This window comes from Sphaerodactylus townsendi, linkage group LG15 (genome assembly GCF_021028975.2).
Source record: "Sphaerodactylus townsendi isolate TG3544 linkage group LG15, MPM_Stown_v2.3, whole genome shotgun sequence".
NCBI lineage: Eukaryota > Metazoa > Chordata > Lepidosauria > Squamata > Sphaerodactylidae > Sphaerodactylus > Sphaerodactylus townsendi.
This window is the reverse complement of record NC_059439.1, coordinates 38,454,224-38,468,555: the sequence shown is the minus strand read 5'-3', so window position 1 is coordinate 38,468,555 and position 14,332 is coordinate 38,454,224. Positions and strand designations below refer to the sequence as shown.

The 14,332-nt window shown below is 54.3% G+C and overlaps 1 protein-coding gene across 1 annotated transcript in view; it reads left to right on the top strand.

Moving 5' to 3' along the window:
• The window catches only part of NEURL4 (neuralized E3 ubiquitin protein ligase 4), a 31,503-nt gene extending 18,211 nt beyond the window's left edge, over nucleotides 1-13,292 (top strand). The window contains 12 exon segments of the mRNA XM_048516845.1: nucleotides 1,234-1,449; nucleotides 2,286-2,384; nucleotides 2,687-2,836; nucleotides 2,971-3,135; nucleotides 3,885-4,043; nucleotides 4,682-4,861; nucleotides 6,677-6,770; nucleotides 7,249-7,356; nucleotides 8,067-8,211; nucleotides 8,488-8,600; nucleotides 9,780-9,981; nucleotides 11,627-13,292. Of these exon segments, the coding sequence (XP_048372802.1) occupies nucleotides 1,234-1,449; nucleotides 2,286-2,384; nucleotides 2,687-2,836; nucleotides 2,971-3,135; nucleotides 3,885-4,043; nucleotides 4,682-4,861; nucleotides 6,677-6,770; nucleotides 7,249-7,356; nucleotides 8,067-8,211; nucleotides 8,488-8,600; nucleotides 9,780-9,981; nucleotides 11,627-11,831 (1,836 nt within the window). The 3' untranslated portion in view covers nucleotides 11,832-13,292.
• The last annotated feature ends 1,040 nt before the right edge of the window (nucleotides 13,293-14,332 follow it).

Below are 14,332 nucleotides of genomic sequence, written 5' to 3'. Positions count from 1 at the left end.
CTAGCAGCATTCTCTCCTGACGTTTCGCCTGCATCTGTGGCTGGCATCTTCAGAGGATCTTCAGAGGATCCTCTGAAGATGCCAGCCACAGATGCAGGCGAAATGTCAGGAGAGAATGCTGCTAGAACACGGCCATACAGCCCGGAAACCACACAGCACCCAAGTGATTCCAGCCGTGAAAGCCTTCGACAATACAGTGTAGTAATTGGTGGGCCAGAGATTCAACTGAGCCATTGTTACACGGGCACAATCTTTTTGCCTTTTCTTGCTTGTTAAATCTGCCAAGGGTGTTTGTCCCCCACCTACCCAGAAGCTCCATGAAGCTGCTAAAAGGGGGCGGGGGAGGGGGAGGCTTAGAGCAAGACCGGAAGGGTGAGGGGACTGCCATCGAGCAATCCCATAGAGTTTTTCAAGGCAAGAAAATCAGCAACGCGAGACCATCCTAGACATTAAAAAAAAAACCCTAGAAGTACCAGCGACTGAGAAATTAGGCTTGGACTTAAACATAGTTTATCAGTTCTGGTTAAAAGCTTGGATGAATAGAAATGTCCAGCCTGATAGTGAAGTAGGTGCCTTGTGATCTTCGGGGTGGGTGGGGGGCATATCCAGTGGTGGGATCCAAAAATGTTAGTAACAGGTTCCCTCGCCAGCCCCCCCCCTCAGCAAAGGGGGCAGAGGCGTACCTAGGCAAACCTGAGCCCTGGGCAAAACCTGAGTTGGATGCCCCCCCCCCATGGGCAGCCACCCCACCATGACCCCAAATTTTTTTTGCACCAGGTCATTTCTAAATCATCATCACATTATAGAAAATGCCCCAACTCACAAATCTGAACACAGCAGTGGTGAAAGACACAGGTTCTTTGATAGAGACTGGTGAGATAAAAGGCACGAAAGGCTGAGAATCAATGAATTGCAGGACCTGAAAGGGATTAACCCAGTTCAGGGAGTTGCATTATTAGTCGCAATTGCTATATGGAACCTTCACGTTCAAAGGCAGGATGCCTCTCGGGGAGGCGAGGGCGTGGAGACGGAAAAGCAGACCCCATTAGTAACCCCGTCTCGGCACACACAAATAATTAGTAACCCACTCCCGGGAACTGGTGAGAACCTGCTGGATCCCACCTCTGGGCATATCCTATATATGGGGTACCACCGCTGAAAAAAGCTCCTCCACTCCATGATCATACTAACCCTTCCCTGTAAGCACTCACCCTCCTTACTGCCTTCCTCTAGGTGAAAATCGACGAACTGGACGAGAAATGGTCCGGCTCGGTCCACGTGGGGCTGACCACCTTCCTGCCCTTGGACGCGCCTTACGTGGCCACGGGGCTGCCCTCCACGGTCCTGGAGCTGCGCTCCAAGGTGACCTGGCTGGTGATGGGCTCCGAGGTGCGGCGCAACGGCATCCTGCAGAAGCAGAACTACGGCTGCTCCCTGGAGCGCCTCGGGGTGAGTGTGCGGGTGAAGACCGCCGCGCGTGCTTGTTGGGAGAGAATCACCTTTGTTGGCGTGCAAAAGGGAAAGGGTGGGGGGAGAGGCTGTGGAGCCCCTGAATCCTGCCTAGTCCAGTCACACCGCACAGGAGTAGCAGTGGCGTAGTGGTTAAGAGCAGGTGCACTCTAATCTGGAGAACTTGGTTTGATTCCCTGCTCTGCCTCATGAACGACGGACTCGTATCGGGTGAACTGGATTTGTTTCTCTCCCCCTACACTCGAAGCCTGCTGGGTGGCCTGGGGCCCGTCACAGTTCTCTCAGAACTCTCTTGGCCACACCTGACTCACAAGGGAAGGAGGAGGAGGAGGAGGAGTTTGGATTTATATCCCCCCTTTCTCTCCTGCAGGAGTCTCAAAGGGGCTGACAATCTCCTTGCCCTTCCCCCTCACAACAAGCACCCTGTGATGTGGGTGGAGCTGAGAGAGCTCTGAAAAACTGTGACTAGCCCAAGGTCACCCAGCTGGCGTGTGTGGGAGTGCACAGGCTAATCTGAATTCCCCTGAATGTTGGAGTGCACAAGCTGATCTAGTTCCCCAGAGAAGCCTCCACAGCTCAAGCGGCAGAGCAGGGAATCAAACCCGGTTCCTCCAGATTAGATACACGAGCTCTTAACCTCCTACGCCACTGCTGCTCCTATGGAGGTCACTGAAAGGTTGCTTGCCAGGTCCCTGCACCCTCTGGGTCCCTCTGGGGCAGACCCAAACCGCACTGGAGATCTGCTCTGACCTGAGAGCAAGGGCTGGGGACAATCCGGGTGAGGCGCTGCGCAGTGACCCTCGTTCCTCCGGCAGGTGGGGAGCCGCATAGGCGTGAAGCACTGCACGGACGACACCATGCACATTCTGATCGACGGAGAGGACATGGGGCCTGCAGCGACGGGAGTAGCGAAGGTGAGGGGCCGATTCCCCACCCTGGCCATCGATCTGGCACTGTACCCCACAAGGCGGGGCCTTTTCTTGACTTGCAGAGACTTTGGACCTATAATTCAAGGGTCCCAAGTCTTTTTGAGCCTGCGGGCACCTTGGGGATTTCGACACCGTGGGACGAGCACAGCCACAAAACGGGTCCCACGAATGAGCTGTCGCCGGAGTTCCAGGCGTTGTGTTCAGCGAGGGAAAGGTTGGGGGTGGGCGGGGCGGCGCGCCCAGCTGCAAGAGATCTCCCTCCTGTCTCTCTCTCTCTCTCCCTCCAGAACGTCTACGTGGTTCTGGATCTGTACGGCCGGGTCACGTCGGTCTCCATCGTCAGCTCCAGCACGTTGGAAGAGGCGGACGGCACCAAACCTCCCTCGGTCACTTCGGAGCCGTTTAGTGAAGAGGAGGAGGAGGAGGAGCACGTGCCGGTAAGCATTTCCGATGAATCCCGTCTGGGGAGGCAGCGCAGGGGGAGCGCTTGTGAACAGCTCTGACCTGAATGGGGCAGGCTGGCCTGATGCCCGGGCTGAGCCACCCCCCTTGCCGTCCCTCTCTCCGGCAGTGCGAGAACGAAGTGCCGCCAGTGACGTCCTCGATGCAGTTCCTGGAGAACCACGGCAAGAACATCCTGCTCTCCAACGGCCACCTGACGGCCACCCGTGTCTCCAGCTACAACCAGGGCATCGTGGTGGTCGCTCAGCCCCTCCCTCCCCAACAGCTCTTCCAGGTAGGGCATCTTCCCTGTGGGGGCGAGCCTCTGCCAGCATCTTTACCCGCTCTTCCTACCCTGCAGGGATGGCCTGCTGCCCTCCTCTTCAAGAGGGCGGTTTAATGCAGTTTGGTCATTCAGAGCCAGCGTGCCATAGTGGTTAAGAGCAGGTGCGCTCTAATCTGGAGAACAGGGCTTGATTCCCCGCTCTGCCACTTGAGCTGTGGAGGCTTATCTGGTGAACCAGATCAGCTTGTGCACTCCAACACATGCCAGCCGAGTGTCCTTGGGCTAGTCACAGTTCTTCAGAGCTCTCTCAGCCCCACCCACCTCACAGGGTGTTTGTTTTGAGGGGGGAAGGGAATTGTAAGCCCCCTTGAGTCTCCTTGCAGGAGAGGAAGGGGGGATATAAATCCAATTCTCCTTCTTCTTCTCTGTGTTGGTCTCTGTGTCTCACGTTTTATGGTGGTCTTGCACGGGGCTCTGGTGGTCTCTCACGCAGGTTAGGAATCCGACCTCCCCTCTTCAAAGGGCCCATATTTCAGGTTGAGACCTGCGTGCCACCTACCTAGAAGGGAAATGAGGTCACTGCAGAGCGGAATGGTCAGACCTGGTTTTGTGCAGGGCCTGCAACGGCTGGTTTCACATTTAAGGGAGCCGTCAACTCTGTCCCAGGCTGGTGTGCGAGGGGGGGGAGTTCGTGCTGTGTTTTTCCCCTGGGGTGCTGGAAGAACTGACGCCTGGTGCCGTCTCCGGTTGTGTGTTAGTTTCAGATCGATTCCCTGAATCCTCAGTGGACCTCCTCGCTCTCCCTGGGGGTCATCGGCAGCTGTCCGGAGCGACTCAACTTCCCCGCCGCCGCCTGCTCCCTGAAGCGCTCCACGTGGCTGCTGCAGCGTGACTCCGTCTTCCACAACTCCCTCAAGGTGAAGCTGGGATTGCGCTCTCCCTGTCTCCAGCTGCCTCTCCCTGTGGCAGATTTCCTGTTCTCTTTGCTTGCTTATTGGTTTCTCCACTTTTTCCCGGGGTGCCCTCTTCTTCATCACAAAGGGGCAGAGAACGGGCGGATAGTCGAGGACAGGGGCGTCAAACCCATTTGTTAGAAGAGCCAGATATGGCCTAAATGTGACTCGGTCGGGCTGGGGCCGGGGGCTGCTACCTCAGCTGGCTGTCGAATGGCACTGGGGGAGGAGAGTCCTCAGGGGGGTACGGTGGCTGCTTTGAGGGGGCTTATCCGGCTGCGAGACACCTGAGGCAAACCCACCCTCTGGTGTGGAGGAGAACATGGCCGTGCCTCAGAGTTCCCGGCGCTCTCCTCCCGTTTGCAGCAGAATCCCAGGCGTCGCTGTCTCCTCCTCGTCCAAACTTCTCAACAAGTCCAAAATTGTCATGAAAGCACTGTGTGGGTTTATGACCCAGAAAGAACCTCTGCAGCAGGCTTTGTCCTCAGAGGGTGGGCATTGCAGGGCAAGTTCCCAGGGCCCCCTCAGCAGACCGCACCTCCTCTGCCTTAGCACTGAGGAAAGCCATCTCTCCCCCCCTCCCCGCCCACACCCCGCTGCAGATTGCGGAGAACTACGGCCCCAACTTGGACACTTGCCCCGAAGGGACGGTCCTGGGCCTTCTGGTGGATTCCAGCAGCTGCCTCCACCTCTACGTCAACGGGATGGACCGGGGGGTGGCTGCGCAAGACATCCCCAGCCCCTGCTACGTCTTCATCGACCTCTACGGGCAGTGTGAACAGGTGAGACTTACCTGCCCAGGAAGCAAGGCCCCAGTTCGGCCACAATCTGGGGTGGTCGGAAGCATCCTGGACAGAGGTTGAGACTTTTCCTGAGGGAATCTTCAAAGGGGGTGGGGGGGCTGGGGAGACTCTGCAAATCGCTTATTCCATTGCTGAGCTAAAGATCTTTCTCTCCCTTCCCCCAAAACTTGATTATTAACCGCCATGTGGCTCTGGGGCCGTTACCCCGTAGTCTCTTTGACCGTGTGTTGGCTGTCCCTTTGAGAGATCAGCGGGTGCAGCCAGTGGTAATTTCCAAGGTTTCCCTTATGTGAGCAGCAGTGGCGTAGGAGGTTAAGGGCTCGTGTATCTAATCTGGAGGAACCGGGTTTGATTCCCAGCTCTGCCTCCTGAGCTGTGGAGGCTTCTCTGGGGAATTCAGATTAGCCTGCGCACTCCCACACACGCCAGCTGGGTGACCTTGGGCTAGTCACAGCTTTCACGGCCGATTCAACTGGTTGTGGTGGGTTTTCCGGGCTGTGTGGCCATGGTCTGGTAGACCTTGTTCCTAACGTTTTGCCTGCATCTGTGGCTGGCATCGGATCACAGAGGGAAGTCTGTTACCGGACTGCAGGACACGATGTGTAACAGACTTCCCTTTGTGATACACCTCTGAAGATGCCAGCCACAGATGCAGGCGAAATGTTAGGAACAAGACCCACCAGACCACGGCCACACAGCCCGGAAAGCCCACCACAACCATATCTAGAGTGCTTTCACCATTCAGCCATGCTCTGAACAACCGAGCATAAGATTTCTAGGTAAAAGATTTCTGAGCCCTTCGGGGATAGGGCAGTATATTAAATCCAATAAATAATATAAATAAACAGTGGCGTAGTGGTTAAGAGCAGGTGCATTCTAATCTGGAGGTACTGGGGACGGTCTCCAGCTTCTGCCGCTTTGGAGCTGTGAGGGGGCTTTCATCCTGAGAATCTCAAGATTAGCCTGTGCACTCCCACACACGCCAGCTGGGTGACCTTGGGCTAGTCACAGCTTCTTGGAGCTCTCTCAGCCCCACCTACCTCACAGGGTGTTTGTTGTGAGGGGGGAAGGGCAAGGAAATTGTAAGCCCCTTTGAGTCTCCTGCAGGAGAGAAAGGGGGGATATAAATCCAAACTCTTTATTTATTTTTATTTATTTATGGGATTTTTATACCGCCCAACCCCCAGAGGGCTCTGGGCGGTGCACAACACAGGTTCAATACAATATATACAAACAAATCCCATTTGATTAAAATTTAAATTTAAGAATTTTAAAACACCGCGGTGAATTCAGTAAAAATGGCGTCAGCAATAACCCCAATTAAACCCTCCCAAGAGGGGGAAACAGAACAGGAAGTGGGTCCCCTAGATGACAGGGGGACTCCGAAACCGGAGGAATAGAATAGAAGGGGCACCTCGATCAGCGGCTGGACACTCCAAAAGCCCAGTGGAACAACTCAGTCTTCAGGCCCTGCGGAACTCACCAAGGTCCCGCAGGGCCCGGACAAGCTGGAGGAAGAGTGTTCCACCAGGCAGGGGCCAAGGCTGAAAAGGCCCTTGCCCGAGTGGAGGCCAGCCGCATCATTGAGGGGCCAGGAACCACCAGTAAATTGGCCTCTGCTGAACGCAGAGGCCGATTAGGGACATATGGGGTAATGCGGTCTCTTCTTATTTCCATGCTGGTATTTGACTGTGGCTAAATTCCTGGCAGCCATGGAGATTTGTAAGGCTGGTTTCCGATCAAGGCCACTCGGTCCCAGGACTGCTAAACGTTAACCACTGTTTCCCTTCCCAGGTCACCATTGTCACAAAAGACACTCCTGCCGTGGGAGCAGAAGGCGCTGACCCCCACAGCCAGGGGGACATGGAGAAAGCAGACGTGGTGGACGGTGAGTGGGCACTCCGGCCGCCTTCATCCTGCCTTTCCACTCCCCCCCCCCCCACGCCACCTGGCCACCCACAAGTTCTCTAATTAGTCCTGTGCCAATTCTAATAGCGTGGTTGACTTCTAAAAAAATAATAGTAGGTCCGTCAGCGGCTGGTGGCGCCTCTTGCCATAATCCAGTAGTTCTGAACGGCTGGTGCCGCCCCATTACTGGCATCACGTCATGAAAGCAACGTGAACCACTGGATACATTCATTTGTAGCTTGTTTTTTCATTTCGGTTGTTTTCGGTATCGTCCGGATTCTTCTCCACCCTCCAAGCCAGGAGCTTCCCGTTGAGATTCCCGTTCTCCTCTTTTGCTCCTGAGCGCCCCCCCCAACCTTTCTGCCCCTGTGGGCAACAGCTGTCTGCCTCAAGTAAATCCTAGCTCTTGGTGTGGACATCTCCACCCCTACCCTAAAACCTTCCCTCCTGTTCTGTAGGTATCAAGGAAAGTGTCTGCTGGACACCCCCAGTGGACATGAATACCTTGAAGACCTGTGAATACCACGCCCTTTGTGCTCGCTTCAAGGACCTCCTTCTTCTTCCAGGTGAGCAGCACACCCAAAGGATCACCTGCTCTCCTATGAACCTACCTAAGAGCAGGTGCACTCTAATCTGGAGAACCGGGTTTTGATTCCCCACTCTGCCTCTTGAGCTGTGGGGAACCAGGTTAGCTTGTGCACTCATAAGAACATAAGAGCAAGCCAGCTGGATCAGACCAGAGTCCATCTAGTCCAGCTCTCTGCTACTCGCAGTGGCCCACCAGGTGCCTTTGGGAGCTCACATGCAGGAGGTGAAAGCAAGGGCCTTCTGCGGCTGCTGCTCTCGAGTACCTGGACTGTTAAGGCATTTGCAAACTCCCACACATGCCAGCTGGGTGACCTTGGGCCAGTCACAGTTCTTTGGAGCTCTCTCAGCTCCACCTACCTCACAGGGTGTTGGTTGTGGGGGAGGGGAGGGAAAGGAGATTGTCAGCCCCTTTGAGTCTCCTTACAGGAGAGGAAGCGGGGATATAAATCCAAACTACTGCCCACTTACCGGTGCTCAACTGCACCCTTACCTCGAACTCCCCGGGGAGTTTGGGGTCAGGGTGCAGCTGTAGGGTTCGTGTGTGTGTTTGTACAGTCTTATAATGCTACGGCCCTGATCCAACCCGATGTTTAAAATGGTAAATTTGAATTTTACACTTGACCCCAGACATCCGGCCCCTCTCTTGCCTTGTCTTGATGTGGGGGCCCTTCTTTCTCCCTCCCCCCAGATGATTATTTTGTGGAAGATCCCAAGTTCAGCCTCTGCTATTGTGAGTCCTGCCACAAGCTCCGGGGAGATGAAGCTTACTACAAGCGAGGGGATCCTCCTCGGGATTACGCCCTGCCTTTTGGGTGGTGCCGCTTTAGCCTCAGGTATCTATATATTTACACGTGTGTGTGTGTGTGTGTGTTTGTGTGTTTGTGTGTTTGTGTGTGTTGTGGGGGACAGTGTTGGAGTGTCACTTGAAATTAGAAACCACAGAGTTTGGGGGCCTCTTGTCGCCAGAGGCTGAAATGAACTCCAGCGCTTTCTGTCCTGAGAGGAAGAATGTTTGTCTTTAGGGGTTGAACAAGTTTGGTCACAGGACCACCCAGACCTTATGAACACTCCACATGACCCTGCCTCCCTTCTTCCCCTGACCGCTACAGAATCAACCCCCGGCTGGAGGTAGCCAGTACCTCTAAGAAATGGCACATGGCCTATCACGGGACGAGCATTGGTGCAGTTCGCCGCACCTTGGATCAAGGCGAGTTAGTGCCAGGTAAGCAAGAGAAGAACGGAAACTTCCCAGTTCTTTAGCAGAGTAAAACGCAACAGAGCTATGAAAAAAGGAATGATCCTTTCATAAGATTCTGGTTATAAAAAAAGTTAGGCTACAAAAATATATATCACCAAAGAGGAAGACAAAAAATAGTCCCGTGCAAATTGTAAAGTAAAAAGGTAAAGTTTCCCCTTCAGTCGGGTCCGACCCAGGGGTACCAGTGTGAGCAGTGATTTTATAGGCAGGCCGCTTTTGTGAGGTAGTTTGCCATTGCTTTCCCCGGCTATTCTTTATTTCGTTCTGTGTTAGTCTGTGCAAAATGTACAGCAAGCAAACAAACTTACACAATAATCAGACAGGAAAACAGCATCAACAATACAGCGTAAGGAGAAAAGGGGAGAGGAGTGGAATGGAGTAGAGGAGCGTGGAGTGGAGCATACAAAGTTACACCATTTTATGCTAAGACAGAGAATCATAGAGTTGAAAGAGACCACCGGAGCCTTTAGAATTATGACAGTGTGGTGGATGCAGCCAAAAAATGGCTGCCGCAGAACGCAGAGCCAGCTACAAAAACGGCTGCTTACCTTCAGTCGCACAGTGAAGATCCTTGGGCTGTGGTGGCAGCTGCTGTCAAACCATCATTTAAAAAAGAAATCTGCCGAGCCAATCAAATCTCCAGTGGCCAATCAAAAGTCTTGCTGGGAAAAGCCCCACTGGGTCCCGCCCACTTTTAAAAAACACTTGACAGGCACCAGGAAAGATGTCAGCAGGCACCGTGCTGGGGACCCCTGCCCTAGAATCCTAGAGTTGGAAGAGACCCCCAAGGGCCATCCAGTCCAACCCCCTGCCATGCAGGAACACCCAATCAAAGCACTCCTGTCAGACGGCCATCCAGTCACTCTTTAAAAACCTTCAAAGAAGGAGACTCCACCCCCCTCCGAGGTGGTGCATTCCACTGTCGAACTGTCAGGAAGACAATCGGAATTCCAAGAGGAAGACGGACAGGCACTGCGCGCGCACGCACACGCCCATCGCTCGCCAATCTGCTGGGACTTGGCAGCTCATTGCAGGGCAGATTGAGGCTTGCATCCATGGCCTGCTGAGTGGGGGGGATGCGTGGCAAGTTCCACACCCTGTTGACTTCTAGCCCAGCCTTGTCTCTCTTTCCTGGCTCTGCAGGGAGCGTGTCCATCTTGAGCTGCCGCCCGGTCAAGGCAGACCCGCAGGGTGGTGGTGGAGGCGGCGGCGGCGGCGGGGGCAGCAGTGGCGGGTACCGCGAGGCCGAGGAGAACAGCTCCCAGAGCCGTGAGGATCTCTTGCGGGTGCTGCTGTCTCCCACCCTGCGCTACGCTGGGCTGGAGCCGTTTGCCACCAAAGTGCAGTAGGTGTCGCGGAGCGGGGCCTTGCTTCCAAAACTGGTGGAGAAGGGAGGGCCGGAAGTGGGGTGGTGCTCTTGCACTTGATGGGGGGGGGGGGGGTTTGACAACAGGCCTACCGTGTTTCCCCGAATATAAGACAGTGTCTTATATTAATTTGTGCTCCCAAAGATGCGCTATGTCTTATTTTCAGGGGATGTCTTATTTCTCTGTGTTCTGTTTCGTCGGGCATGCTTCCAAACAAAAACTTTGCTACGTCTTATATTTAGGGGATGCCTTATATTTCGCACTTCAGCAAAACCTCTGCTATGTCTTATTTTTAGGGGATGTCTTATATTCAGGGAAACAGGGTAGAGGAAAAAAGACATGGAAGCAGCAAGGGGAAGCTTTTCATGGTTTGGAGTTAAGATCGTGGCAAAATAATGTCCCCTGCAGAACAAAACGGACCTTACCTGGCACAGCAAAGTCACTGAAGTTGATACTGGGCATTTCTTGGGAGGGTCTTCCACAGCCAAGGGGCAGCACAGAAAGGCCTAGGCTGCATCTGGCGCCCGCCAAGCCTCTAGAGCTGTGGTGGCAAACCTTGGCACTCCAGATGTTATGGACTACAGTTCCCATCATCCGCTGGCAGGGGGTGATGGGAACTGTAGTCCATAACATCTGGAGGGCCGCGAGTTTGACACCTATGCTCTAGAGGCAGACTGGCGTGGCTTCTCTTGTCGGGCCGCACTGGTGACTGTTTAGGTTGGCACAGTGAGGACAGCGCCCCTGAGCCACAGGGCTACTGCCAGGGGTCACCAGCTTGCAGCGGGGGACGTGGAGACAGTCTTCCATCTTTGGAGGTTCTGCATTTTCTTCCCCAGGACAGGGAATTCTGGGCTGTCCCTTCGTGCCTCTGCCATCCCCTGACACCCCCCCCCCCTTCAGTGGCGTAGGACAGTGATGGCGAACCTTTTCGAGACCGAGTGCCCAAATTGCAACCCAAAACCCACTTATTTATTGCAAAGGGCCAACACGGCCATTTAACCTGAATACTGAGGTTTTAGTTTAGAAAAAACGGTTGGCTCTGAGGCATGCGTTACTAAGCTTGGTGGTAGTCGGTGGCTTTGCTTTGAAGCAACCATGCAACTCTTCCAATGGGTGAATCATGACACTAGGAGGGTTTAATCAGAAGCAAGCCCCATTGTCAGCAACCGAGCTTACTCCCATTATTATTAATGCTAATAATCAAGCCCAGTGGCCCAGGCCAGCCTAGATGTGAGGGGGGGGCACTCTGCGTGTGCCCACAGAGAGGGCTCTGAGTGCCACCTCTGGCACCCGTGCCATAGGTTCGCCACCAGTGGCGTAGGAGGTTAAGAGCTCGTGTATCTAATCTGGAGGAACCGGGTTTGATTCCCAGCTCTGCCACCTGAGCTGTGGAGGCTTATCTGGGGAACTCAGATTAGCCTGTGCACTCCCACACATGCCAGCTGGGTGACCTTGGGCTAGTCACAGCTTTTCGGAGCTCTCTCAGCCCCACCCACCTCACAGGGTGTTTGTTGTGAGGGGGGAAAGGCAAGGAGATTGGAAGCTCCTTTGAGTCTCCTGCAGGAGAGAGAGGGGGGATATAAATCCAAACTCTTCTTCTTCTTCTTCTTCCCTTCTCTCCAGATTTAAAGACCCAAAGTCCCACCGACAGCACGCGGCTCAGATCGCCTTCCAGGTCTGCGTGCGCCCCGGCTCCTACAAAGTGTGCCCCCAGTCCCTGGCCGTCTCGGAGCCGTTGGACCCCCGCTTCAACAGTGCAGAGATCGAATGGGTCACCAAGGAGAAGGGGGCGACGGTCTTGAACGGGCTTCTGGTCCGCGTGGAGTGAGACTGCCTCGCCTGCCCCCGTCCACGGTGGCGGTGGTTGATAATGATGCCACAACACGCAGGGAGGGGTGGCTTTGGCCAGACGACCCTCCCCCACCTGCCTTCCTACGCACAGCCTGGGGCGGAGCTTGCGAGCTGCAAAGGTTTTACTGCTAAGACCAACGGGCACAAGAGACCTCGCCGGGAAGGGGGCCGCACCTTCCGGGGGGGCCAGCCGTGGCTTTGCCCCTTTTTTTCTTTTGCACAGAAACAAGAAAAGCTAAAGGTTTTTTTGGGGGGGTGGGGGGTGTTGAGATGAGCCCCGTGTTTGAGAGCATGAAGGCTGGGAGGGGGGATTTGGGGATGGGAGGGGATTTTTGGTGCCACAGAACAACTTGACAGAACTTTGAACTATGGGAACTCTTTCTGGGACAGCTGAGGGTTTCTATAATGATGACACCCCCACCTCCCCCCGCCCATGTACTTGACCTCCTTTTCCATGTGCCTCGTTGCCTGCATCTGTTGGGAGTGAATTTGGATGAAGGTGTGTGGAGGGTGGGGAGGGAACAGTGGGGCTGCACTAAGGGGTGAGACATTTCAGAATTTGAGGCCTTTGGGCTGAATCTGTCGACATTTGGAAGGCCGGGGGGGAGGGGCGGGGGGTTGTTCCCGCCACCCCTCCTGGAAGAGAGCACAGGGCAAGTTTGGGGGCTAGGGATGTCTGGGTGACTCTGCCTTTCTTGTCCATCTGTCCATTGGTTTTGTTTTTCCAAAACCCGTTTGTGTTTGGGATTCTCGGCAGGGGTGAGCGTGCTCTCCTCCTGCCTGTTGGCTTTTAGCAGCATTTGTGCACATCCCCAAGAACGTCTCGGACAATCCAAAGCTGGTTTGTGTGTGCATAATGCACTCCATGCTGAAAGGGGGGGTTGGAAGGGAGTCCCTTCCAGGAAACTCAGCTGACTCTGCAAGTGAGCAGGACCAGAGTTGGAGCTCTGCTTCTTGGGCCAGGCTCTGATAATCAATCTGTCCCCTCCCCACACACCTGTCCCCATCCAACAAAGCACACCCCTCTCCCTCCCTCCATTCATTCAAACCTCCACTTAATGGGAAAGCTCCTCCTCCTCTTCACTGGACCTTGGACCTTTCCCCCCTACTTGGACACACTGACGATTTCCTCTTCCCTAGATAATTTTGTTTCCCCCCACCCCACCCCTTATTTATTTATGCCTGCAACAGTTGTCAACAAAAAATGTGAACTTCTTTTAAGAGGCAAAGAGGGTGTCAGGTTTGAGCTGCCCCCTTTTTCTCCTCTTTGATTTATATATATTTTAAATTGTATTTATGCTGCTTTTTTCACTTTTGTTTGTTGAAAAAACGACATGCATTTTTTTTACCTAAGCCTGAAGTTTTGTTCCTTTTGAAGTTAAAAGGTTGTACAGCGTGTTTTGCCCAAGCGAGGGTTTATAAACGAGAATCCGACTGATCTGCGTGTTGGTCTGTCTCCTTTCCCTCGTTCAATAAGCAGCTTACTCTAGTGCAGGGGTAGGGAACCTTTAACACCGAAAGAGCCATTTGGACCCGTTTTCCACGGGAAAAGAAAACCCTTGGAGCCGCAAATAATTTTTGACATTTAAAATAAAGATAACACTGTATATATTGGGGTTTTTTTTTACCTTTTACTCCACTCATTCTGAGAAGCGCATGGATGCGTCCGCCCTGCTGCCTGCAGGGTGGGCAAGGATGGGGCCAGCGGCTTGGCCTCGCCGGCCGCCGGGAAAGCGCCCGCCCCGCTCCAACGGGGCAGGCGAGAGGGGAAGCCTGCGGCGCAGCCCAGCCAGCTGCGGGCAGTTGGTGCGCCCGCCCTGCTGCCTGCAGGGCGGGCAAGGATGGGGCCAGCAGCTCGGCTCGTGGAGCCGCAGTGCAAGGGCAGAAGAGCCTCATTTGGCTCTTGAGCCGCAGGTTCCCTACCCCTGCTCTAGTGTGACAAGGAGTTGCTGCCTCAGACTTTCTCCCAAGAGTGCCCTTTCCGTGATAGAGTAGGGGTTGGGTGGTAGAGAAGGGGGGGGGGGTGTGCATGTTTGTTATTGGGACTTGGAACTGAAGGTGAGTCGCACGTGAATTGGATGTTGGGAAGGAGATTTGATAGGTCCTTCGGACCCTTGAACACAGCTGCCGGAGGAGAGATGCTGAGTGTACCAATCCTCACCTGTGTGACTGACAGCTGAGCAAGAAATGGCAGACATTTTTTTTCCTGTGTAGGCAGAAACCTCTGCCACGGTGGGGCCAGCAAAGGAGCCTGGGCAACCTGAACGGAGTTCTAGTGGTGTAACCTTGGAGAAGGCTTTTCTGGACCTGGGTGGGAGATGCCCGTATAAGAATGTATGGGACTTATTAAACCAGGGGCCTTCGCTTTCTCTGGTCCTTCTAGGGCCGTGGTGGCGAACCTTTGGCACTCTAGATGTTATGGACTACAATTCCCATCAGCCTCTGCCAGGGGCTGATGGGAATTGTAGTCCATAACAT